Here is a 24096-nt window from a genome sequence, read left to right on the forward strand (position 1 = left end):
ATGAATGTCAGCTGCTCCTGTTGGTTGTGGTAGTTTGAATGACTCTGGCTCTGGGTTCTGGGTCAGCAGTTCGCACATCAAAAGACAGTTACTTCCAAGTTCTTCAAAATCTTGATGAGAAGGGACTGAAATTGCATACTTCTAGAATTTTACATGACAAATTTTCCCCTGGAAGGCTGTTTTTGTTCATTTGAACTTAACTATCCAGGAGTAATTTTAGACCTGCAAATTGATTAAGCACAATGCTTGAAAACACCCCAGTTGGTTTTCTTCTGTGTTAATAAAAAACTGATGTCCCATTAAAGTTTTGCATGAGACAATTTGGTTGTCTTCCCTTTGAACCTGCTTTTATAGAGGAAAAACATTGAGCTCAGTCCTGCTTGGACAGAAGGGCCACACTGCACATGAGGACTGACAAGGGTTGCACTCATCTGACAGTCCCCAGTGCAATTTTAAAATTTCTGGCCCTATTGTTTATGCTGTCTGGGCATCCCTTTTCCCTGTCTGAGTGAACTTGAGCTTACTCTTAAGTATCTTAGTCTTATGCACTAGAAGCTATTGAGAGCTCCTCCCTTGGCATTGTCCACAGGGGAGAACAGCTTGGTATAGGTGTTTATGTTGTGGTTTAAGTACTGATGATCACTGTGAGCCAGGTGTTAAATTAAAAAAAACACCAAAAAAAATTCAGAATTGATTTGTATGTGCAAGAGCCTGCTTCCATTGCACTGAGCAAGAATAAACCTCTTTTTTTGACATATCCTTCTCCAAAAAACCAATAGAATGTTCAAGGTGCATATGTTGATTTTGTTAAAACAAAAAAACCTCTCAAATTTAAGTAGTAGTCCAATTAAAAGTACTTGTAAAAGTTCATTTGGGTATCTGTCCTGTATCTCAGCTGTCCCTTGTATTCTGTGGGATGTTACTGGGCCCACCTATGAAGGTTTCTGAAATCTATTTATTCCATATACTGTATTCTGTCCTGCAAGGCACTGTCTGTCTTCACACCCTCCCTCCCCAAACCTTTTTCTTTCTGGCCAGTTTTAAGTTAGTGAAATAATTTAACATGTCTTTTAAGTAGTCTATAGCATATGATAAAATACACAATTAGTTTGATGCTACAGGTCTTTTTTGTAACTAAGTTAAAATCTGTAAAAAAAAAGAAAATTTTAAATTTGTAAAATCCAATGTTTAGGTCTTGGGATGGTCTCTAAGGTCCCTTCCAACCCAAGTCATTCACTGTGTGATTTCATTTAAAATACATTAGGAAATGCTGATGTTATCTTTTTCTAAAAGAGGCAATTTGTAATACTTTCCTGGTGTAGTATGTAATATTTTTTTTCTTTGCTGAAAGGGTCAAGACGGTATGCTTAAGTGTATGAGGCAGAAAGGATCATCAATACTGGAAGCTGAGTGAGAGCTTAAGTTCACATGTAGGATAATTCATCTTGCCACATGTAAAGAGTGCATGGGAGGAACTACCATTTTGTTCCCGAGTCCTGAATGGGTTCTCCTTAGTCATGTGAAAACTGGCTTTTCACTTTGGGTGCACAGGGTGTATTTATCTTCACAGAAATGAGTGTGGATATGTGGTTCCCGTACGAGCGCAGACTGCGATCTACCACTATTTATGAAGAACACATGTACAGGAAAATGACTCTTAAGTACAAGTCATAAATTGAAATGATTATAGAATATACGTGGACAAATATACCATGTGTGGTATCGGTAGACTGTAATTTCATCAAGTGGTTTTTCAGACTTCATAAACTATGAATGAAACATGATTGTATTGGCCTTGTAACAGGTAAAGTAAAATATAGGGTCTGGATACTTTAAAGCGCTCATAATTCTATGCCTGGAAATAGCCTTTTGGGATACGATTAAGTCTTAAAACCTGACTGTGATTAAAAAAATACATTTCGGTGAAAATCACATGTTCAGAAACTCTGGGAAACATTTGAGTCTCCACCTCATGAATTTTTACAGTTCCCAACTTTCTGGGTGTAAACACCACGAGCTGATTTCGGCGAAAGGAGTGGGGAAAGGCCCCGTGTTAGTTAGAGCTTCGTAACCCCTCCGGTTATTCCCTTGTTTTCAGCGGGTTTTTTTCCGCTTTTGGTGGCTCGGGCTTTGTTTACTTCGGGGGCCGTGCCCGGCCAGGCCCGGCCGGCGCTGCGGTGCGGCGGCCATGCCGCCCTGCCCTGCCCTGCGCAAACCCTCCCGTTCGCCGCGGCGACCTCTGCCCTTTTGTATCCTGTGACACTCAGCCTGTCTTTGTGCTCAAGTTTATCCATGATGGATACGTTTCCCTCCCAATCGCATATGCCGGGAGCCCGGCGGAGCGAGCAGATAAATTATTTTCAGCTGCAGGCCCGGGCTGGGGGAGGAGGGCAGGAGGGTGGCGGGGCCCCTCCGCGCCCCGGCCCAGCAGGACGGGGCGCAGCCTCCCACTCCCCCGGGAATATGCAAGGGGATGACTCTCGGGCCTCTCAGATCCTTTTTAAATGCAAAAGAATGTAGGAAATTGCCAGATCAGTTGGTTAATCAGTGACAACTGCAGTAGGTGCACAAAAAGCCCGGAGCCATCGCTTGCACGGGGTGTTTTTTCAGCGCCTCAGCGGGGTCGCCGCTGGCCCCACCTCTTGAACACCCGGGCCGGTTTAGTGTCAGCTTGAGAAGGGAATGTAATTGCGGGGAGATTTCTGGGTGACTGATGGCGACAATATAGGTCTCCTCCGTGACACCACCGCCCCGCTGGCCCTGCTAGTGCTTTGTGTTCGCCTGGCCATCGCACAGCCGCGGAGCGCTGAGCGCTCAGCTCACTGTCCCCAGCCCACCGAAACAAGGCAGCCATGCAGGCCATACGATTTTCTGTATTTTTTTTTTTTTTTTTTATGTTGGCTGCACTGCTGCCTTGTCGTGGTCAAACCTCATTAAGGGCTCATGTTAAGCATGTTGCTGCTCCCCTTTATGGAGTTATTTGTGAGGTTAGCACCTCTGTCAAATGTTTTGAAGAGTATTCCTGAAATATTTTTGTGACCACAATTGTTTCTCTTACTTATCTGGGACTATTTTTAGATTAACCATCTCACATCTCTGTTTTAAAGTTACGTGGGGAGAGAGGGTGGTCATGCAACGAAAAGACCTCTTAAAATTCCAGGTAACGTTACATTAAAAGTGAAGTATTTCTAGATTAGGCTTGTTCCCTCTTCTCTCACCTCATGTTTGTAATGTACTTAAATGTAAAAAATGCCTTTCTTTGTTTTTGTTGGTGTTTAAAATTTTTAAAAATTTATTTAATTTTTTTTTATTCCTCTGGTTACCTCATTAAGGCCTCCAAGTACATGCTCTAATAAATAGCTCTAAACTTTATTCTTTTTCTTCTTATCAGGAAAGAAAAGACATGCTGGAGCTTCTTCTGTGATATTGTAGGTGCTGGCTTGAAATTAGCAGTGCTCCCATGTTAGGGCAAAGAGTTTGCAGCCCAACTGGTGTGGTGAATGCCTTGGTGTGATGTAACAGCAAGGCTCAGTAGGTTTGCATCAGAGTCCTCCTAAGTGACGCTTTTGTGGTCTCCTGTCAGAGCTCCTGTGAACTTGAATGACGTAGGATATTGTTTCCAAATGTGTGGCACAGGCTGAACTCTGGGCTGGTCATTCCTGCATCAGCTGCTTGACAGCAGCAAGCTGCCAAATATTCGAAGGCTGTAGTGCCCTCAGTTGCCTCGGTGAAAGCCTGTTTTTGCCAACATACATCATATATTAGGGAAATAAAATCCAATCTGGCTTTTGCAGAATGATTTTATGAGAAATGTAGAATTTCATGGATTTCTTGGCAAAAAAAATATTACTGAATATCATTTATGGCATTTTAGCTGACTGCACATTGGCAAAACCTGTGACCTTTGAGGAAAGGCACCTAAGGTTTTCTCTCCCCTCTCCCTCCCCCCCTTTTCTTTTTTAACAAGAGACATTGACAGCCTTTAAGTTGCTACTGCAAATTCTTGTAAGGATGTATTTCTGTGAAGAACTAATGGAATTCTACTAAGATAATGGTGAAACCAAACTTTTAAGAAATGCTTAAGTCGTATTTGCTAATGCTTCCCACTAAGTTAGAATACTCCTGAAGTGCATCAGGTCATTCTTTTCATCTTTGCAAGTCCTGTCTTCCTTTCCTGGGACGAGGGGGAACGAGATTCCTGCCATCCTTTGATGTCTGAACTGTACGAACTTAATTTTTAACACAGCTGTGCTGTGTGAAGTGCATAGTAGGAAAGCATTCTAAGTGAATTAAAAAAAAAAAAAGGGTCTTCAGGCATTCAGGAAACCAAGTTTCTTTGGAACCTGCAGTCAGAAGTGATGTTGCAATCACTTCACAGGTCTGGTCTTATATTTTGGCTAATCTATATGCAGGAGGAGCGTACCATGCGTGGCATCTGTGACAGCAATGAAAAGTAAGCATTAAGCACGGAGGAGACAAGGCATGCTTCACACAGACATGGTCAGGCACTTGCATAACTGTCCTGGCATCAGCAGTGCTGTGTGCTCAGTAGGTGAATGAGGTGAAATGTAGAAGCCTCACCAGCCGTCTTGCTCAATTTGAATGTCTTGTCGTGATTTTTTCTGTGTTGTCATGGTGTTACATGTGTTTATGAAGTTTTTGGTGAATGTTTTCCTTCAACTTTGTGAGTAAAATAAGAATGTGACTTTCATTGCTGTCATTTATGTCATGTCCTTCCATGCGGCAAATGCTTAAATTACTACCCCTAACAGCCAGCAGGAGCTTAGCAGTTTTGAAAAGCAGTTTAAATGTGCAATGTTTAAATGCAGATTTAGTAGCCTAATGTTTAATCCTACATTTTGAGGCTCTGGTCTCAAAATGACCTTTGCCACGGTGTTGTTTTTAGCATGAGAGGTCTTTTTAGCCTAGTTCTTCAAAATAGCACAGTATTTGTGGTGTTTATTGCATTGTATGTAAGGGCATACTTCCATTATGTGAGTAGCTGGTTTGTTTGTGTCTGTCAAGTACTTCAGAGTTTTGTCAGAGGTATCCACTAATAGCCGTAAAAATACAACTCTGCATGACACATGTCATTTCAAGCTTGGAGCAGTCAGTATTAGTTGCCTTCTCACCTTCTGTTTATTCAGTTTATTTGCTGCATGGCCAAATGCTGCTGAATTTCTTCTGTAGAAGGGTTGATAGCTGAATCAAGGAACCTGTTGATTTACAAAGTGTTCTTTTGAACGGCAGAATGTGAGGATATTGTGGAGGGCATGGGCATCTGTGTGCTGCCCTTGCTGCTTCCTGGTCTTGACTGCCTGGATCTGCTGCTTTGGGAGCAAAACTAATGAAGTTCAGGATTTTAGTGTCTGCAGCCCTAGATAATTTGTGTGTATGCAGCAGCCAGTTTAGTTCTACTTACAAAAGTGGGAAGCTGCTGAAGACAACTGAGTGCATGCAGCTTTGGAATATTAAGCTGGACAATGGTTAACTACTACTTAAATTTGAGATTTATCTGTTTAGGACTGGAATGTTGCAAACTGGAGTAAATGTAAGCTTTGTCTGTTGAGACAACAGGGTTGTTAAGCAATTGACTATGTCCTGGTGGTTGGGATCACACCACTGCTTTGAACAGAAAAAGGCTGCCTTGGCAGCCTTAACGAAATTTATTCATTGACTCTTTAGGTCAGTCTTCTTGGAGCCATCTTTCATGTTCAGGAACAGAAAAGTGATAGAATTTTATAGCAGAACCTGTATAGTTTAAGATGGTAATAAAAAATAATCACTGTCTTTTCATACATTCATACTTTGTTTCAGCTATCCACCTTTCTTAGGGTTCAGATACTCTTCACTTCGTACCCAGCAAACACTGCTTCTGTGTTTGTTGATTTTAAATTGCAGGAATGTAAAGAAGATGTGCCACCCTTATTTTAAACTATTTAATAAAATAAAAAAAGAATATAAGCTGAGTTTATCACCATTAGTCTTGCTGTTAGTATGTCTGCCTTTATGGCGAAATGAACAGTGGTGCTGAAGGAGTATTTTAACTAGAATTATTGTTTGATGCAGGTTCTGCTTTTATTTATGTGTTGGCTTCCTTTTGTTTTGAAAGAAGCAGACATAGTTGCAACTTAAAATAAGGCTGTGACTCTTGTGACTTGCTTAACTACCTAAATGTCTACTCTGTTAAAATGGAAGGTTGAGAGGTTAGTAGGTAATTCCAGTATTGACTATTTCCTTATCAAAACATTGGTTAATTAATTTTGATCAGGCTGTAGCTGCTACTGTCTTTCATGCTTCAACAGCTGCTGTTAGCCATATATCACATCAGAGGTGTGACTTTTATTGGAGAAAGTAGAGTAAGGTTTGGCGAGAGCACAACTGACTGTTAAGGACTGTGGTCCTTAAATTTGAGGCTGGACTTAAATCTGAAGAAATACTCCTAAAATCTGGGAGTTCTTTACTGTGGACTTAGGCTGTGTTTCAGACATAGTAACTTCAGCATCCAGAGCTCAAACATGAAGTTGATTCATGCCTCAGATAAAAATGCAGATCTAAAATCACGTCATGGCAAGCAGCGTTTTTGCTCTTAATTTAGATGATGGATTTGTTTGTTTACAAGCTGCATCATAAACTTAAAGGTTACTTTTCTTTTGAAAGGGTGTATGCTCAGGAAGCAGGCGAGTGCTAGGTTCTCTAGCACATCTCCTGTGTTGTGAGGGACAGTACTTGGCCCAAACCTGCAAATTGGAATGGTGTGAGTTGAGCAAAGTCTGTTAAGTAAAGCAAAACCCTTACCCTATTTTAATTTGGTTCTCTGGGTATATTAGCAGATCCAAACTACTGAGTGATGTTGACAGTTACAGGTGGCTGATGTACCTGAATTTTATTGGACACTTGTCAGCTGAAAAACAGGAAACAAAGCAGGTTCAAATGCCTGCTTGATGCATGTAACCTTGTTTCTGGCGATGCTCTGTTAAGTTGTTATGAAGTTTCATTAGTGCTTCAGGAGAGTAGAGCCTTCTTGTCTTAAAAAATGGTTCTTTGAGCAGGCATGATTTATATAATAAAATGAGTGGAAATTCTTACATGTTCTTAACTGTGTGGCTGTTTCTAATGGATGGGTGAGACTTACTCGGCTCCAGTTTGATATTGCCCAGATTACATCAGTGCTTGGGAGGTAACAGTATCTGTGTGCTCTGCTTTTTAGTGTTTCCAGGCAAAGACACTGGTCTGTTGGAGACTATCAGTACACACTGAAGTCCAGCTTTAACAGCTCCTGGTGGCAGTGAGCATCAGTAGTCGCAGTGCCAGATGTCCTTGAGCCATCAGGGATCTTCATCATGACTGCAGTCTCTGCTCTGGAGCAGCCTTAGCAAGACTGCTCCAATAGCAAAAGCTTCTTTTGGTGAAGGGGATTCCTTCTCACCTTGTTGAAACTTCCTTATGGTGTGCTCTAATAAACTGAATGAGGTGGTAAATATTACAGATGGCTTCTGCCTAATAATTAAAATGAAATAAAACCAAATAGATATTACAGATATGAAGATGGCTCATAGGAGTTTACCTCCAAGTGATTTAGGAAGTGTTAATATCCCAGCCGAGCACTAAAGAGATTTAAGTGTGTGGTTTTAAAGGTGACATTCAAATGCTATTTTAAGAGGAGTGATAAATGCTTGTGCCTTTCCTCTTGCCCTCTGCTTCATGCTGTAGAAGGTCCTCTTGACAGTGGCTACAAGAAGGGTAATAAATGTGCTGATATTTTTCTCCCCAAAACTTGTTTGGGACAAATCACCTTCAGTCAAACAGTCTGGCCTGGTATTTTGTGTCCAAAGTGACTGAAAGCATCTCTCCTCCACAAAAGATGCAAGATAAAGCATAAACTTTTAAATCTTCTTTACTTTGGTTGCTGGTTAAGGGCAGTTGGTATCTGCAAGCAGAGTCGCCACTGAATTACAACCAAGATACAAAAACAGTTTTATTTGCTAAGTGTATGGGCTCCCTTGACTATCTTAAAGTTTATTTTGCATGTAAGACACAGTGTTTAAAATTTTGATTTTTAAGAAGAAAAAGCATTAGACTACCTTTGCTCATAAAAAATGGATCCAAACAAATCTTTGGAGTTCTTGTGGGAAGAGGATAGGGGACACATTTCGGAATAGATCAGTCTTCCCTGTGGAAAACCTGAATGAGAATATTTCTGAATCTGTTGTTACTGTGTTGTTGCTTTTTGCTTTTTATTCCCCAAGTCCAAATGTGTACCTTGTTAAGTTAGCTTTTTGTTAAGTCATTTTGCCATTACTCGTTCTCTTGAGTGGGTATTCAAGTTCTGGAGACAACAGAACTTCAGTGTGGTCTTGCAAAGTGCTGTAGTTGCAGTACTAGCATGATAACCTGAAGATGAGTAATGAACTTCATTGATACTATTGTGTTACCATCATAAAGGAAATTAGGAGAAGGATTGAGAAATCCACCCTATCATATGATGAAGCTTGTAAATTTGATTTTCTTACACAAATTAAGCATATAGCTTTGCAGAAAGGGGGAGAAATATTGTATCTTTTAGTGTACAAATTCATTAAATTAGGCTAAAATGCATGTTTAAAAAAAAATTAAAAAAAGAATCCCTTCCTAAAGGCTAAGTCTTGGAGTTTGGTCTGTATTTAGTGGGTCATCTCTATATGCATTTGAAAAATCTGTTGTGCATATAACTAACTTTAGTTCATCGTAGGACCTGGCACTTCTGCTTGCTCATCTGATTACGCAGCTCAGGGGAATAAGGTTAAGGACATGCTGTTGGTAACTAGAGCGTTTTCAGGGCTTTAGTTCAGCAGATGGGCTGCTCAGCTATATTCATACATCTGCCTACCTGCTGTGGCAGCTGCTGCTGCTGCGTGTTGTGTTCTTTTGTTCTGTTCCACCCAAGAAAGGAGCACTAGGAAGTGCAGTGAATGGATTAATTTAAGGTTAAGACTAGTGTTTTGCTTGCTTCCTAACTCTCTATCATAATAAAGCTTTGGATAAAGCTAATGAATCCTTCGTAATGTGAAATAGATTTTTAAGATGTATTTCAGGGGGCTGAAAGTAGCTAGCATTTAAAAAACAGTCAAGTATGTATTCTTTATGTTGCCTGATGCTACTTATTTTAATATCTTCTTCTATTTCTCCCCCTTCCCCCGCTTTTTCTAGGAGCAGTAACCAGACTTTGCCTGACACTGCGTGGTCCAAAAGAATTAAGGAAATATGGAATGACATGAAGGAGATTAGTTGAGGATTAAAGGCTTTGAGGACAAAACACCTCACCGAGGTGAAGCACAGACTAACATTCTGGTTGTAGCTCCAAGGAGCTGCGTGCTGAAAAAAGATGGCAGATCCAGGAATGATGAGTCTGTTTGGAGAAGATGGGAATATTTTCAGTGAAGGGTTGGAAGGTCTCGGAGAATGTGGATATCCTGAAAATACAGTGAATCCTATGGGTCAGCAAATGCCCATGGATCAAGGATTTCCCACTTTACAGTCATCTCTTCATCATCCTCCTGCAAATCAAAACCAAGCCAAGTTGACCCATTTTGATCACTATAATCAATACGAACAGCAGAAAATGCACCTGATGGATCAGCCGAACAGGATGATAAGCAATGCCCCTGGGAATGGTATAGCGTCTCCTCATTCGCAGTATCACAACCCTCCAGTTCCTCAGGTTCCTCACAGCAGCGGTGCCGGCGGTCAGATGGGAGTCTACCCCGGCATGCAGAACGAAAGACACGGCCAGCCCTTCGTAGACAGTGGCTCCATGTGGGGACCACGGGCAGTTCAAGTGCCAGACCAGATAAGAGCACCGTACCAGCAGCAACAGCAGCAGCAGCAGCCGCAACCCACGCAGCCGCCACAGGCACCCTCCGGACCCCCTGGGCAGGGCCATCCTCAGCACATGCAGCAGATGGGAAACTACATGGCTCGTGGTGATTTTTCAATGCAGCAGCACAGTCAGCCGCAGCAGCAGAGGATGAACCAGTTTTCTCAAGGCCAAGAAGGCCTCAATCAGGGAAACCCTTTCATTGCCACCTCAGGACCTGGCCACTTGTCTCATGTGCCCCAGCAGAATCCCAGTATGGCACCTTCTTTGCGACACTCAGTCCAGCAATTTCACCACCATCCCCCTACTGCTCTCCATGGGGAATCAGTAGCCCACAGTCCCAGATTCTCCCCTAATCCTCCCCAGCAGGGTGCTGTTAGGCCGCAAACACTTAATTTTAGTTCTCGGAGCCAGACGGTACCCTCACCTACTATAAACAACTCAGGGCAGTATTCTCGATATCCTTACAGTAACCTTAATCAGGGATTAGTTAATAATACAGGGATGAATCAGAATTTAGGCCTTACAAATAACACTCCAATGAATCAATCTGTACCAAGATACCCAAATGCTGTCGGATTTCCATCAAACAGTGGTCAAGGACTAATGCACCAGCAGCCCATCCACCCTAGTGGCTCACTTAACCAAATGAACACGCAAACTATGCACCCTTCACAGCCTCAGGGAACTTATGCCTCTCCACCTCCCATGTCACCTATGAAAGCAATGAGTAATCCAGCAGGTACACCTCCTCCACAGGTTAGACCCGGTAGTGCTGGAATACCAATGGAAGTTGGCAGTTACCCAAATATACCCCATCCTCAGCCGTCACACCAGCCCCCTGGTGCCATGGGAATTGGACAAAGGAATATGGGCCCCAGAAACATGCAGCAGAATCGTCCATTTATGGGTATGTCTTCGACACCACGGGAGATGGGTGGGCACATGAGACCAAATGGTTGTCCAGGTGTTGGCCTTGCAGATCCACAAGCAATACAAGAGCGACTAATATCTGGCCAGCAGCTTCCTAGTCAACAGCAGTCTTTTCAACAGCAAATGCCAACCTGTCCTCCCATGCAGCCTCATCCAGGGATACATCACCAGTCTTCACCACCCCCACATCCTCATCATCAGCCTTGGGCACAGCTTCACCAGTCACCACAAAACACACCACAAAAAGTGCCTGTCCTTCAGGTAAGCTACTTCCAATTAGTTGAAAATGTTTTAAATGACTGTAAATGCCTTTCAGGATACACAAGAACTATGGTTTCAAAACTGTTGTCCCTGTTCATCTCCCCTGTTTGTTATTGGTTGTGTGGCTTTCTTGCTGTACAGAGGCTGAAGGTAAAATGATGTTCAGGTATCTTTCTAACATCCTTATGGTAATTGTTATAGGATAACATTATGGATAGACCATAATGTGATACGACAGCAGGACAAGCAGAATACGTACTATTTTTTTCATGTTGGTTCCTTTGGGGAGAAGATGGAAAGCACGTGTGAGAAGTGTCATTTAATTATTCAATTTTTGTATTTGCAGCTTGGAGGAAGAACTGTGTGCTATAATGTTTGTTTTGGCCAAACCAAGATATTTTTTTTAAATCCTAAGGGAATGTTCTGTGGTTTTAAATTAAGGCTTAAATTGTTACATGTGAAAAAAATTTCTGGCGTGAACTTCTTTAGCACTAAGTAATGAAACCAAGAAGTGATGGGGAAACAGTTTATACAAGGAGAAGACAACAATGTGAATCAGTCTGAAATTAAATCTTCTGAGGCTCAAATGAAATGTTAAATAGAATGCAAGTTTTATTTTACTGAGGCTTTGATCTGCCGGGTTCCGATGGCTATGTATTGCTTCCATGTCATTTTTCAATTAAAAGCTAAAAATGGTAAAACATCTTGATCCTCTGTAGCTTAACAGGTTTGGCTACATGCTAGTATGTTAAGCTTCAGCCGAAAAAGTGCTTTTTGGAATCTTCACATTTGCCATTGCTTGCCTTTGACTCAGTCAGTCAGAATTCAGGAGGTTTTGGTACCAGATGAATTAGCGGTCAAGATATTAAATGTTTACTAATTTTATTTTTTTTTTCCGATCAGTCAGTAGTTAATGCCAAGTAGCTCTGCCCATAAATATTTGGAGACAATTGTTGGAATGCAGTCGTAAGGACACGATGCTACAATACGCTTAATAAATGATAAAGCCAGCTGTCCTGGGCAGTGTCCCGGGCCTGTGCGCAGAGCAGCTGCTGGGCCGTCCCCTCCGCTGCTGCCTGCCGGCTGCTCCTGCTCGCCGCTCCGCACAGCGTGAGCCGGCGCTGGCACTCAGACGCACGCTCTGTGGACAGGCAGCTGACAAGGAATGCTGGATGGAGCAGCTCGGCAGCTGGGACAGGCTTCCACATTCCCCGTGGAAGAGAGGAGGAGGGGGGGACTAAGCTGGGCAAGGAGAAAAGTGCACTGTCTTTCTCTTGAGGGAGGAGGAGGCTCTCTTGAAGAGTCAAAATATATCTTCAAGACCGTCTTGCTCTTCCCTGCCTACCTCAAAGTTGGCTTGAAATTTTAGATGTCTCTTCCTCTCTCTGCATTTCCACACACAGACTCTGTTTGGAGAAATTAAATTACAGTTCTTGCATGCACGTGGAGTTGTGTGTTCCTGTCTGAGACAGCAGCTCTTGCCAGTGCCTCCTGTTACCAACTGTATGGGTAAGCAGGATGAAAAGGAGAGAGCCCAAGACTATAGGGAAAAAGTGAAAAAAATGAATGAGTATTTGGGAAGGTGGTAATGACAGCACAGAGAAATCAGTTCAGAAAGGGTAGGAATGAGAAAAAGAAGTATAAGACACGTTTTTTACTATAAAGATGAGAACTGAAGCATCTAGTAGAAAAAACTTGAAAGAAAATTATAGAAGTAATAACATAAGACTTCTAAGGCAGTAAAGGAACAAAAACCAGTGTCACTAGGATCTTTCATAATCCATGATGGTGGAGATGTGGGAGGAAATACTTGAGGTGGACTGTACCCTAAAGCAGTGGTATTCTTCACCAGCATTAATTCCTTGTTTTCATCTGCCCATCCAGTAAGCCTATATTTGGCATTAAAAGGTGGTTTGGGAGAAGAAAGTTTACTTGAAAAATGTACAAGCTTGTTAAATGTTCTTGGGACATTTTTTTCCCTTTAATCAGTGAAGAGGTTAAACACAGACAGCTCAACCCTTAAATAAGCTAAGCAACCTATTACAGAGTGCTGAACTGCAAATGAATAGCTTGAAGAAAGGTAAGTGCTGAAACAAAATAATTAGAGGAAAACCACATGATAACTCCAGTTACTTGATTAAAATCAGTAATTCAGACAGTTGTAGCAAGCCAAGTAACTTCTCTCTTAGCTTATTTCTGTTAAGTTTTTATCTGGTAAAAGTTAATGTTCATGTACCTTCCCATTAAGTAATTAGTTTGAGCCCTGACTGTAGTAATGAAACTCTTAACAGGCAGGCGTTTCCCCCTTGAAAACTGTTTGGATGAAATGAGTACTGTTCAAATCAACGAAAACTTAACCCCTCCCCAGCCCCTGGGGAAAAAATGCAGATGTGTGAAACCCCTGCTCTTAAGCCTGAATACAGAGTTGATAGCTCTCCTGTGTCTTGGTTTTCCTTTCATGTCAGTAGGCAGAAAACTGTTCACGAAGAGCAGTTATTTAAATGACTGGTTTGTTTTTATTTGTATAAAATGAATCAACAAGATTAATATAGTCAGTGAAAATGGAAATCACTATGTACTTTAAAATCAACAGAAGTCATCTTAGTAATTATTTTTCAGTGATTTGAAGCTAGCCTTATCATGGGAAGGCTGTAATACTTGTGGTTAACCAAATTATTGTTTTGTTGTTAGATATGTTGGAAGGAAAGTGAAGTTCTTTTGCTTTTAAGTTGAAAAAAATTGCTGTGTTGATTCCAAGGCTTGTTATTTCTTTTTTTGTGTGGAAAACTGCAAATTATTTTGGCTGTGAGATGAAGCTGGTGATTGACAATTCATCTGGTTTCAATTAATAGCTGAAAACTAGACATGGTTATTTAGGACCATGTTAGCTGTGAGCTGCTGGATGCAGTGGAGATAGACCCATAAGAACCACTGCAGTGTTGGGATGTTCACTCAGTGTGCTTGGTTTGTCAGGCACTCCTTTGAAACACTTTTCCTTAAAAGTTTTTGGAAGAGCCTGGTGGCCATGAGGTGGGAGGGCTGGTTCTGCTGTGGCAGAGCAATCCACCAAGGAGCAAATCAGGGAGCAAATCATTGCCTGTTTTCACAGTGGAGGCATCTGTGTTAGGCTTGTGAGCTTGTGTTCTCCAAAATACTCATAAATGATCTCGAGAAGAGTGAAAAGTCAGATGGCAAAATTTGATGCTGCTGTTAATGTACCCAAAGCAGAGTACTAAATGCTGATGTGGTGAAGAGCCTAACAAGAATGAAATAAAATAATTAGAAATACAATAGAAGAGTCAATTACTTGGCCACTAAGTTGTGTGAGTCAAGACATGCCCGGGGAGGTTTAGATTGGATGTTAGGAAAATTTTCATCACAGAAGGGGTTATCAAGCATTGAAACAGGCTGGCCAGGGAAGGTATAAAATTGCCATTTGTGAAGGTATTTAGAAGGTGTATAGATGTGGTGTCTACCCATGCTACCCATGTGGACATGCTTAAGGACATGCTTTGGTGGTGGACCTGACACTGCTGGGTTTACAGTCGGAGTTCTTGATCTTAGCGGTCATTTCCAGCCTAAATGATTTTATGGTTCTGTGGTGCTTGATCAGTGAAATGGCAGGCAAAACCATCTTTTTAGGAGCAGGTCTCTGTGTTAGATGGCTGTCTGAAAATGAGCTATAACAGTTAAAGAAATAAATCAGCAGGAATTGTAGTGAAAGTACTAGAGAACAAAACAAAGATTATTACCTGTATGTATGGTATGCTGGTGAGGCAAATGCTGTGAAGTTCTGTGTTCCTTCCTCAGACCTCAGAAAATACAGCAGCACTTGAAAAAGCTGGCAGGGGGCAAGCTGGGGGGTGTTTTAGTGGGGGAAGGAAGGAGAGAGATGGTGAAAGCCTGTGAATTGTCAGTGATACAGGTGCATGAAGAGGATGAATGTGCAGGGTTGTTTTTCACCTGTTTTTGTCTCCTTGAATTCTTTTTAGGTTTTCAGCAAGTTGTCCAGTGATGAGTTCAGAACTGAACATTAAGATGCTGATCTCTGAGATGTTTCACTGAAAAATGCAGATCTGTGCCATACATAAGTGACTGAGAATTTGTTACTGGGTTGCATCTCCTGTATGCATGTCTGGTTCTTGTCCTCTTCCACACACCTTATCAGAGGTGATATCAGGTTAGACAGGCCTTTGGAGGCCTAATGCTATGCAGTTGTTCTTACATATCGTTATTTTCAGAGCATTTTATTGGTGATAGAGGAAGTGTAGGAGTTATCTTTGCCAAGAATAGGCTGTCCTGGGTGTGTTGTTACACACAACTTATTTACCCACAGCTACTGTGTGGGCTGAAGTTTCGAGTCGTGTTCATTAATCATGTTCCACAAATGCAATCTACATTATTTATAGTCAAACACAGGAGTATTTAAATGACAAACAAGTATGGTATAGCCTCCATGCCTGACTAAATGGGAGAGCTCCACAATGGGCACAAACAGTGTTGAAGGATTCTGGGTTGCAGTGTCCAGGTTCTGGTGGAGAAGGAACTAATTTTGTGTGTGTGTTACCGGTTCACTGCCAGGTTTGTTCTTCTGGCCTTATTATCTGTGGGCATGTGACTTTTCTTTAAATCATAACTCATAGCTGTGTTTGGTATGAACACATTCTTTTGAAATTTCCTGCCCTCCCTTGCAGGGGAGGAGGCAGGGAAAGTCCTGCTGAGTCACCAGCTGGGTCACCCCTTTCACAGGCCCTTCCTGCAATTTCAAACTCTGTATTGCTGCCTCAGTTTAATTTATACTTGGATGTTCGTGAATGGAAAGGGATGTTAATGAAAACTATAATCAGCTGTATTGGTTTGATGCAATATTCTAACCTGGCAGAAAGTACAGGTTAATTCAGTTTCTGCTGGCACACTAAAATGAAGTTTATTCTCTCCTGGGTTTTTGTTTTAATGCCTAATAAGAAGTGTTAGACTCCTTACTGTCTTCCCATGAATTATCTTTCAGTGTTTCCTGTAACTTTATGTAGTAGCAACTGATGCCACTTGAATAGTTAGGATTATTCCCATAAATAATATTCATAAGCAATTTCCCACATCTCCAGAGAGAGCCGCTGGCTTTTTAATCCCTTGAGTATTTAACTTTTGGACTATTTTCCTGTTGATAAGTAAAACAAATTGAATTTATTTAAAAAAAAACCTAGAAACACTATTGGGTACTTTTTGTTTTGATGCAGAGGCTATTTCACATGACTGCTAGCTGGTCTTTTGGGGTACTGTGTATGCTGTGTGTTCAGCAAAGTCTCGTGGCTGCCTGGCCCTAGAAATTCTAGTTTCCTTTTTCAAGTATTCACAGGCCAGCTAAACAGTGTATGTTGGCAAGATTTTTGAAACTGCCAGACTAAATGGAATTAAGAACCCACTAATACTGAACTTCTATTAGCTACAATTGTGTATCAATTTTAGGTATAGATAAGCATGAGTGTGTGTGTATTTATATAATATATATGGAGAAAATGTAGGCAAAATAAGAGGTTGTGGATAGTAGTGGGAGAGAAGGAGGGAAGAAAATCCATAGTATTCGTATTAAGGTAAAGGTTGATAGCAGTATTTTTTTCTTAAAAGTTTACAGGCTTCTGCTGTATTTTGTTGGGGCTCTGAAGAATTCTTGTATTTGAGCAATGTAAGCAATGTAATTAACTAAAATTTTCCAACTAAAAGAAAAACAGACCGTAAAATCTACCTTTAGTCAGAAGTGTTGAAGTTATTTCACCCCTGTGGAGTAGAATTTTCTGTTACACTGATAACTTGATCCATCTGTGAGTTTCCATGCAGGTCTCTCAAAGTTCATAATATTATGAAGTACTGTGTCCAATGAAAGATCATATTCTAAAACTTTGCAGTTGTGTTCCAGTCTAACAGTTAATATTAACATATCCAAAGGCTTATTTCTTCCTCACTTTTGAAAGGCTATGTGTGCTTTTGTAAATAAAGTGCTTGCAGTGATTTTTCAGTGAATAGGCCTTTGGGCCAAAGATTTGTAGTTTTGAGGTGGTTTTGCTATGAACTTTTTGGTCTTTTTTACTGTTGAGGAGGCACAAGCTACTTCAAGAATACTTCTTCCCTCAGGTGCCATGATTTGACTGTGATGAAAATAATTTGTGCCATTAAATTGTCTGCTCTGAAGTTTTGGGTAAAGCCAGTTTGTAGCATTAACATGAAAACATAAGTCTGAATCAGCATAGTGATTTGTAGGTTTAAGAGTTACCCAACTTGTTCTTCAGCGTGGGTATTTTGAAGGTTTCTGTGAGATGTAGATGACCTGAATGTATTGTTTCCTGAAATCATTAGCATTTTCTGAGGAATCACCCAACTAGAAAATTTTTAAATTTATGCTGCTTGTTTAGTACTGCAGTATTGTGTTCCTACCTGCTGCTGATGGTCACTTCCAGTGGGACTTGACAGCTATCTTACTTTCCCATGGTTGAAGATGTTGTCCTACTTTATATTTATTTGAACAAATTTAAATCTGTTGTTTCAGAAAAACTTTTTTTCATGATTGAAAGCTGATAGTCTAATAAAAACCCTCATGTCTGTGTCATCATTGACCTACAGACACAAGGACTGAAAATCAGGGCAAATAAAAGGAAAATGATTGATTTTTTTTTTTTAAATTTCATTAAATACAGTGGCAGTCTTAATAAAGAACAAGTTGCAGGTGAAGAAATAATTTCCTGTCTTTTTACTGTGGATCCTTGTCCTGGGATTCTGTCCTGCTTTTTCTCATGGAATTTGAGGCATCCATTTATTTTAAGCTATCTTGTCCTTGCTTGTATCTTGAATGAAAGTGTCACAAACTTTTATAAGTGTTCTTATATCCTCTGTGGAGTAAATTGACACTGTGGAGTGTCAATTCCCACTATGATGGGACGCCATCACTTTGAAGTGTAATTTGTAACTTTTGTCTGTACAAGTTGTTTTCTCTCTTAGTTTACTAAGCCAGTGCTTTTCACTTTTGAGTTTTCAGATTTCAATTCTTTTTAACTGTATGATGATACATGTGTTTTACTGGTGGCAATGTAGTCTGGATTTGGGGGGAAAAACCCAAACAAAACACTTATTTGGTTTTTTTGAGATGCTATCTGTAAATATTTATAGACTTCTCAAAAGAGCCGTAAAGTGTGGTAGCTAAAGAGCAAGGTTTGACACCTGTGAGTGGTTAAAGCATTTATTTGTACATCTATTCTTTTTAAATATTCTCAAATTTGCCAGTGTGGTTTAAAGATGGTGAAGCTGCTTCCTGGAAGCTGATAGGAGCAGAGCAGGAAGTGTGGGCAGGAAGCAATGATCAGGGAAGGGGCAGGGAAAGGCTGAGCCCATCTGACAGAGCAGTGCTGAACAGCAGGAACGGAGAGGAAATGGCCAATGTCTGTGTTAAAATGGGGACAGAGAAGTCTAGGGAGTCACTCCACCTCTCTCTGCTTGAGTCACCTGCCTCTTGAGCCCTTGCCAGAGGCAGCCATTTGGTACAGTGGTGCCTGTTACTGCTCTTCCCACTGCTTCAGGGTGTACCTCTGTGTCACCCTGCTGTGGGCATGTAGCCCACTGACAGCTTCCCAGCGTAGATAGCTGTGTGAGCTCAGTAACTCCCAATATCTAATCTGCTTTAGAAAAAAAAACAACCAAAAAATGTGCAGATGAAGGTGGCTGTGGTCTGGAATACAGAACCTTTGCTTCTTCCTTGCACCTGCCTGATCATTTGGTGAATGGGCTTATCTGGCCAGGTCATGTTCCTGGCAGCTCTCCATTGTGTGACCACAGGATCACCCAAGTTGGTGCTGTAGGAGTGGGAATGCTTGCTGGGGCAGAATGGGGACTGCCTCTTCTCTGGCAGTGAGCTTTCAAGCCCTTTAATACCTCTACACAGCTTGTTTTTTTATAGTACCTGACCTCAGTAACCAGCCCTTGAGTCCTCCGTCATATTTTGATAAATTAAAACTTCCATTAGAAGTCTTAGAAAGCTTTGTCTTCATTGAATTAGTGACAAACAGGCTACATTCCAGCTTCTACCAACTTCCCTCTTAATCCACACAAATATTTATGACTAATATGATTTTAGGAGTGTTTTCTTTTTTAGAAAAGTGGGGCTGTTTTCCAACTAAAGTATTTGCAACTGTTTTGTTATTGAAGAGGTGAAAGAATATCCCCTTTCTACCAAAGAGCTTGGCACAATTTCATTCAATGTGTGTAATATTGAGGATGCTTCCAGTGCCAGTTAATGAATTGTCTTCTTTGAGCACTGAATGGGATTTTTTTTTTCTTAGCATAGAGAATTGTTTAAAAGCATGGCAAGTTAGGAATAAAACTCAGATTAATTTTTTTAGTCATTTTTGTGAGGAAACAGAACTGAGAGATAGGATGACTAAGTGATCTGTGTGTTTGCTCTTTCCAGAGTTTATAAATGATTCTTTTTGATTTTACTGTACTTTATACATTACCTACTTAGTTAGAATTTTCTGTCTTCCTGGCAAGATTGGTGTAGCCAATAGTGTTGCCTCTGTTTATGAAGAGGAACATAGAGATGATGGCCTTAAATTTCGTTATTTATTCAAAACTAAAATTCATAAAACCCCCAATTTAATTCTTACTCAGGTATCTGTTACTCTAAAATGTGCCACCTCTTTGCTCTCTGTCACTCCTTCCAGTATTACTCTTGCTTTAGACTGTGACTCAAGAAGACTGAGGCAACCAGTCTTAAAAGCAGAAAATCCCACTTCTTGTGTAGGAATTTGGTAGTTGTAGAGGTTAATGTGAGAGTAGTGCAGTTATACAAGCTGTAGAAGAGAAAAGTAGATCTCTCTGATTTTTCACTGTTGGGCTGGGAGTAGTCTTTGTTCCTTTGCTTTTGTTGTTCCTCAGTACCAAGGATTGGGATGCAGCTCTTGCCTGCACTCCTCCTCAGTGATTTTACTGTGTTAGCCAAGCTTAGGAGAGAGCAGCTCTTGTGTTAGGCTGAGCAAGCAAATTATTAAGAACTTCTGGGAATGGGTTCATATTGCATGGGTTGCTGCTGTAGAAATTAAATGTTAGGAAATTGCAGGCTGATAGAATGACTTGCATTGGAAGTGACCTTAAAGAGGATCTAGTTCCAACCACCCCACCACAAGCAGGGATGCTGGAGTGGGTTAACCCTGGGTGGATGCCACCCACTGGATCAGGTTCCTCAGGTCCCCATCCAACCTGGCCTTGAATGTTTCTATGGGTGGGGCATGCACAAGTTCTCTGTGCAACCTGTTCAGGACCTCTGTACTGTCTTGAGGAAGGAATTTCTTCTTAACATCTAATCTAAATCCTCTCTTTTAGTTAAAACAATTCCTCTTTGCCTGGTCCCTATCTGCCTATCTAAAAAGTTGCTCTTCTGCTTTTTTTATAAGCCCCCTTTAAGTACCGAAAGTCCATAATCTTAACTTTCTAAAGTCATGATTTCTGAATCTTGGCAGGTTTCTATGACATATTTTTAACCTTTTCATTTTGGAAAACTGCAAGTATTTGTCTTCATGAATGCAACACTTACTCTATAGTATGCAAAACCATTGGTACATTGGTGCCATTGGTACATTGCTATAACATTGTAGGAAGTGCCAAACATTTATTTAGGTTTCAACTTCCACTTTTTTAATATTTATATTAAAAAATTTATATTTTTATATTTTTTAAATGCAATCTGTTGTTATTGAGGCTGTAGAGGAAATTTTCATGTTTTACACAAGTTCCCAGTATATACCAACTTACAGTAGACTTTTCTTACAACAGAATGAATAATTTAATTGGCTGAATCAGAAAAAAATAGTCCATGTTAATTGTGCTAGTTAAATTCTGTTCTGTTATGTCTATGTAACTCCCACAAACAAAATAACATGACTACAGTGACTGAGAAGTTAATAGTTCCACAGATTTTTGGATGTAATTTTCCTGGAAGAGAGAGGACTCATAACAAGTTTCATATCAAACTTTCTAATGTCTAGTAGTCAATATGAACTCTTGTTTTTTCCATTCTGCTTCTACGTCTCCTTTCTCTCCAGATGGCCTTCCATCCACTTGCATTCTGGTACTTGGTATCTTTTTTGGCACTGCAAGATGCTGATAAGTGTGATAATACTGTAATTTTCCTTACATGTGAGCACTGGATGATATGAAGTCCTTAATTTTATTTTTGGAAGAAATCTTTCTGTACCAGCCAATTGTTGCTAAATATAGAGAGAGGCTTATAATACGCAGTGAGTGTTTGAATTTAAAGCAACACCTTACCCTAAAAAGTTGACATCACAGTTTACTTGTACAGCTGTGTATGAAATACAGAGTCATTAAAACTGGTCTAAAACTTTGAGCACTGCAGCTGTTATTTGTGTCTGTTTGTTAGTGGGATCTTGCAGATGTCTACTGGGGCAAGCATTGTCACAGATGGACATAGGGACACATGCCTGCAGTACTGGAATACTGCTTGGTTGTGTTTCTCTCTGCAGGCCTCCTTTGAAATACCTCAGGAAAACTTGTTGAAAATCAAATAATGCTGTACCTAGGGTATTAGACTGGGACTGGGAGAATTTTTGCTGACTGACACAGGTTGGGTGTTTGGTGTCAGTATTTCAGTGTCCTGGTGGGTGTGCTTGAGGTGCCCTGCAGCAGTGGTGAGTTTCTGCAGTTCCCTGCTGCAACACCTAAAAATGTAACTCAGAAACTGTTATGGCAGCCAGGGGTAAGTTAAAAGTGTTGTTTTAGGCACAGCTCTGCAACTGTAATATAACATTATGATATAAACCCAAATCTAGATGTATTGCTGTAGGCATGCCTGATTTAAGATCTGCCTATAGGGATTTTTACATTTTACTATAGGTTGTGTTAAGAATGTCTGGAGCAAAGATACTAAACATATTTGCACTAAAGATAAGGTGTTTCATAGAACAATGTTAATCAAACTGGTTGGGGAATCTAAGTTAAGAGTTACCTCAGTTGGTAAGTGAAGTAGGTGTTTGTCCACAGAAAATGAAGTGTGGGATTTTTGGTGAGGTTTTTTTTTTTGATTTTGTGTGTGTGTTTTGGAGGGTTTGTTTGTTTGTAGTTTTTTGTTTGTTTTTTATTTTGCGCTTTGTTTTCCATCATCCCCATCTTCCCTCAAGTTCTAATGACACATTGTATTTAATTATCAGTTTAGTTCAGTTACTAGAGGAGCTGGGGAAAGGCCTACCTTTGACATGCCATAGCTAACATATTCAAAGGCTATTTTCATTTGTTCCTGTGACTATAGAGTCTGAGAAGTATCTTGGGCTCTTTACATAAATGGCTCTTAGTAGCAAATATAACATCAATGGATTTTTATCAAGTCTGTGATTTCAAGCTCATTTTGTCATATTGAAGTTAGTAAAACAGTGCAATGAAAAGGCCATATGGAGAACTACTGTCTTCCCACCCTAAAAGAAAAATAGAGTTGATTACTGCTGGTTACTTCTGGTTTTGTGTCACATTTGTATCTATTAAGATTTCTTTTAGTTGATATTTCCAAACCATCGTCAGTTATACCTCTGAAGTCCCTTGCAGACTACTTTTATGTGGACTGGGAAAGTTGATTAAGGAGAGCAGGTTTACATGATACGCAGCAATATGCGTGTGGGAAGTTTATTAGGAGAATTATATGTCCACTATTAGAAGCATGCAGATCTTGGCAACAGAAAAAAAAAGGGGGAAGAGGGAAAGTTGACAGAACAGAATTCTATGGTGTAACTTAAATCTCACTTCTGATGGGATATGCTCAGGCTGGTGTCTGAAATGACAGTGGTTGCATCTTAGTGTAAAGCAAAGTGCAGAGACTGCCTGTCCCAGAAAGTGCATTGTGGCCAGTACTGCTCAGTATCTTCATCAGTGACTCTGACAGGGAGATCAAGTGCACCCTCACCAAGTTTGTGGATGACACCAGCCTGGGTGTGGAGCTTGACATACCTGAGGTCCAGGATACATCCCGAGAGAACTGGACAAGCCAGAGGAGTGGGTCTGTGTGAACCTCATGAGGTTCAGCAAGTCCAAGTGCAAGCTGTTACACTTCCATCAATTACAGACTGGGGGCTCAGGAGATTGAGAGCAGCCCTGCTGAGAAGGACTTGAAGGTGCTGGTGGATGAAGGACTGTGTGTGACCTGCCAAAATGTGCTGGCACCACAGAAAGCCAGCTGTATCCTGGGCTGCACCAAAAGCAGTGAGGCCAGCAGGTCAAGGGAGGGGATTCTGTTGTTCTGCTCTGCTCTTGTGAGCCCCGACCTGGAGTGCAGCATCCAGCTCTGGGGTCTGCAGCACAGGGGAGTCATAAATCTCTTGGAGTGAGTTCAGAGAAAAACACAAAGATTATCAGAGGTCTGGAATTCCTCTCCCATGAGGAAAAGCTGAGAGAGTTGGGGCTGTTCAGCACTGAGAAGAGAAGGCTCTGTAGAGATGTTATTGCAGTTCTTCAGTACCTAAAGAGGGGCTTATAAGTAAGATGGATACGGACCTTTTAGGTCTTGTGATAGGACAAGGGTTAATGATTTTAAACTGAAAGAGGACTGGTCTAGATTAGATATAAGAAAGATTTTTTTTTTTTTTTTTTTTATGGTAGGGGTGATGAAGCAATGTAACAGGTTCCCCAGAGAGGTGGTAGATGCCTATCCCTGGAAATGTTCAATGTCAGGTTGGATAGGCAACTTGATTGAGTTGAAGATGTCCCTGCTTATTGCAGAGGGATTGGACTAGATTGCCTTTAAAGTCTTTTCTGACCCAAGCCATTCTATTATCTCTCCAGGAGGGTGTTCTCTGTTGGCTCCTGATAGTGTATCCACACCTCACCTGAAAGTTATGGATTGTATAGTGCCACCTTTTTTGGAAAGGCTGTGAAAGGACCAGTGTTATATTTGTTATGTGTTATATTTGCCTTTTGCTTTGAAGGGATCTGGACATAGCTGAGCCTTTTCTGGGGGATTGTAAGATTTGTAGTGGGAAGTGTCAGCATGAAACCAAAGTTAC

General features: G+C 40.9%; 1 protein-coding gene across 9 annotated transcripts in view; it reads left to right on the top strand.

The window, feature by feature from the left end:
* Positions 1–24096, top strand: part of CHD7 (chromodomain helicase DNA binding protein 7) — a 131496-nt gene that overhangs the window by 32477 nt on the left and 74923 nt on the right. For all 9 annotated transcript variants that reach the window (XM_077185916.1, XM_077185905.1, XM_077185932.1 and 6 more), the window contains one exon: positions 9190–11050. In XM_077185916.1, the coding sequence (XP_077042031.1) occupies positions 9365–11050 (1686 nt within the window). In that variant the 5' untranslated portion in view covers positions 9190–9364. The remainder of the gene's footprint in view (positions 1–9189; positions 11051–24096) is intronic.

The sequence above is a fragment of the Agelaius phoeniceus genome, chromosome 1 (assembly GCF_051311805.1).
Source record: "Agelaius phoeniceus isolate bAgePho1 chromosome 1, bAgePho1.hap1, whole genome shotgun sequence".
In the NCBI taxonomy this organism is placed as follows: Eukaryota; Metazoa; Chordata; class Aves; order Passeriformes; family Icteridae; genus Agelaius; species Agelaius phoeniceus.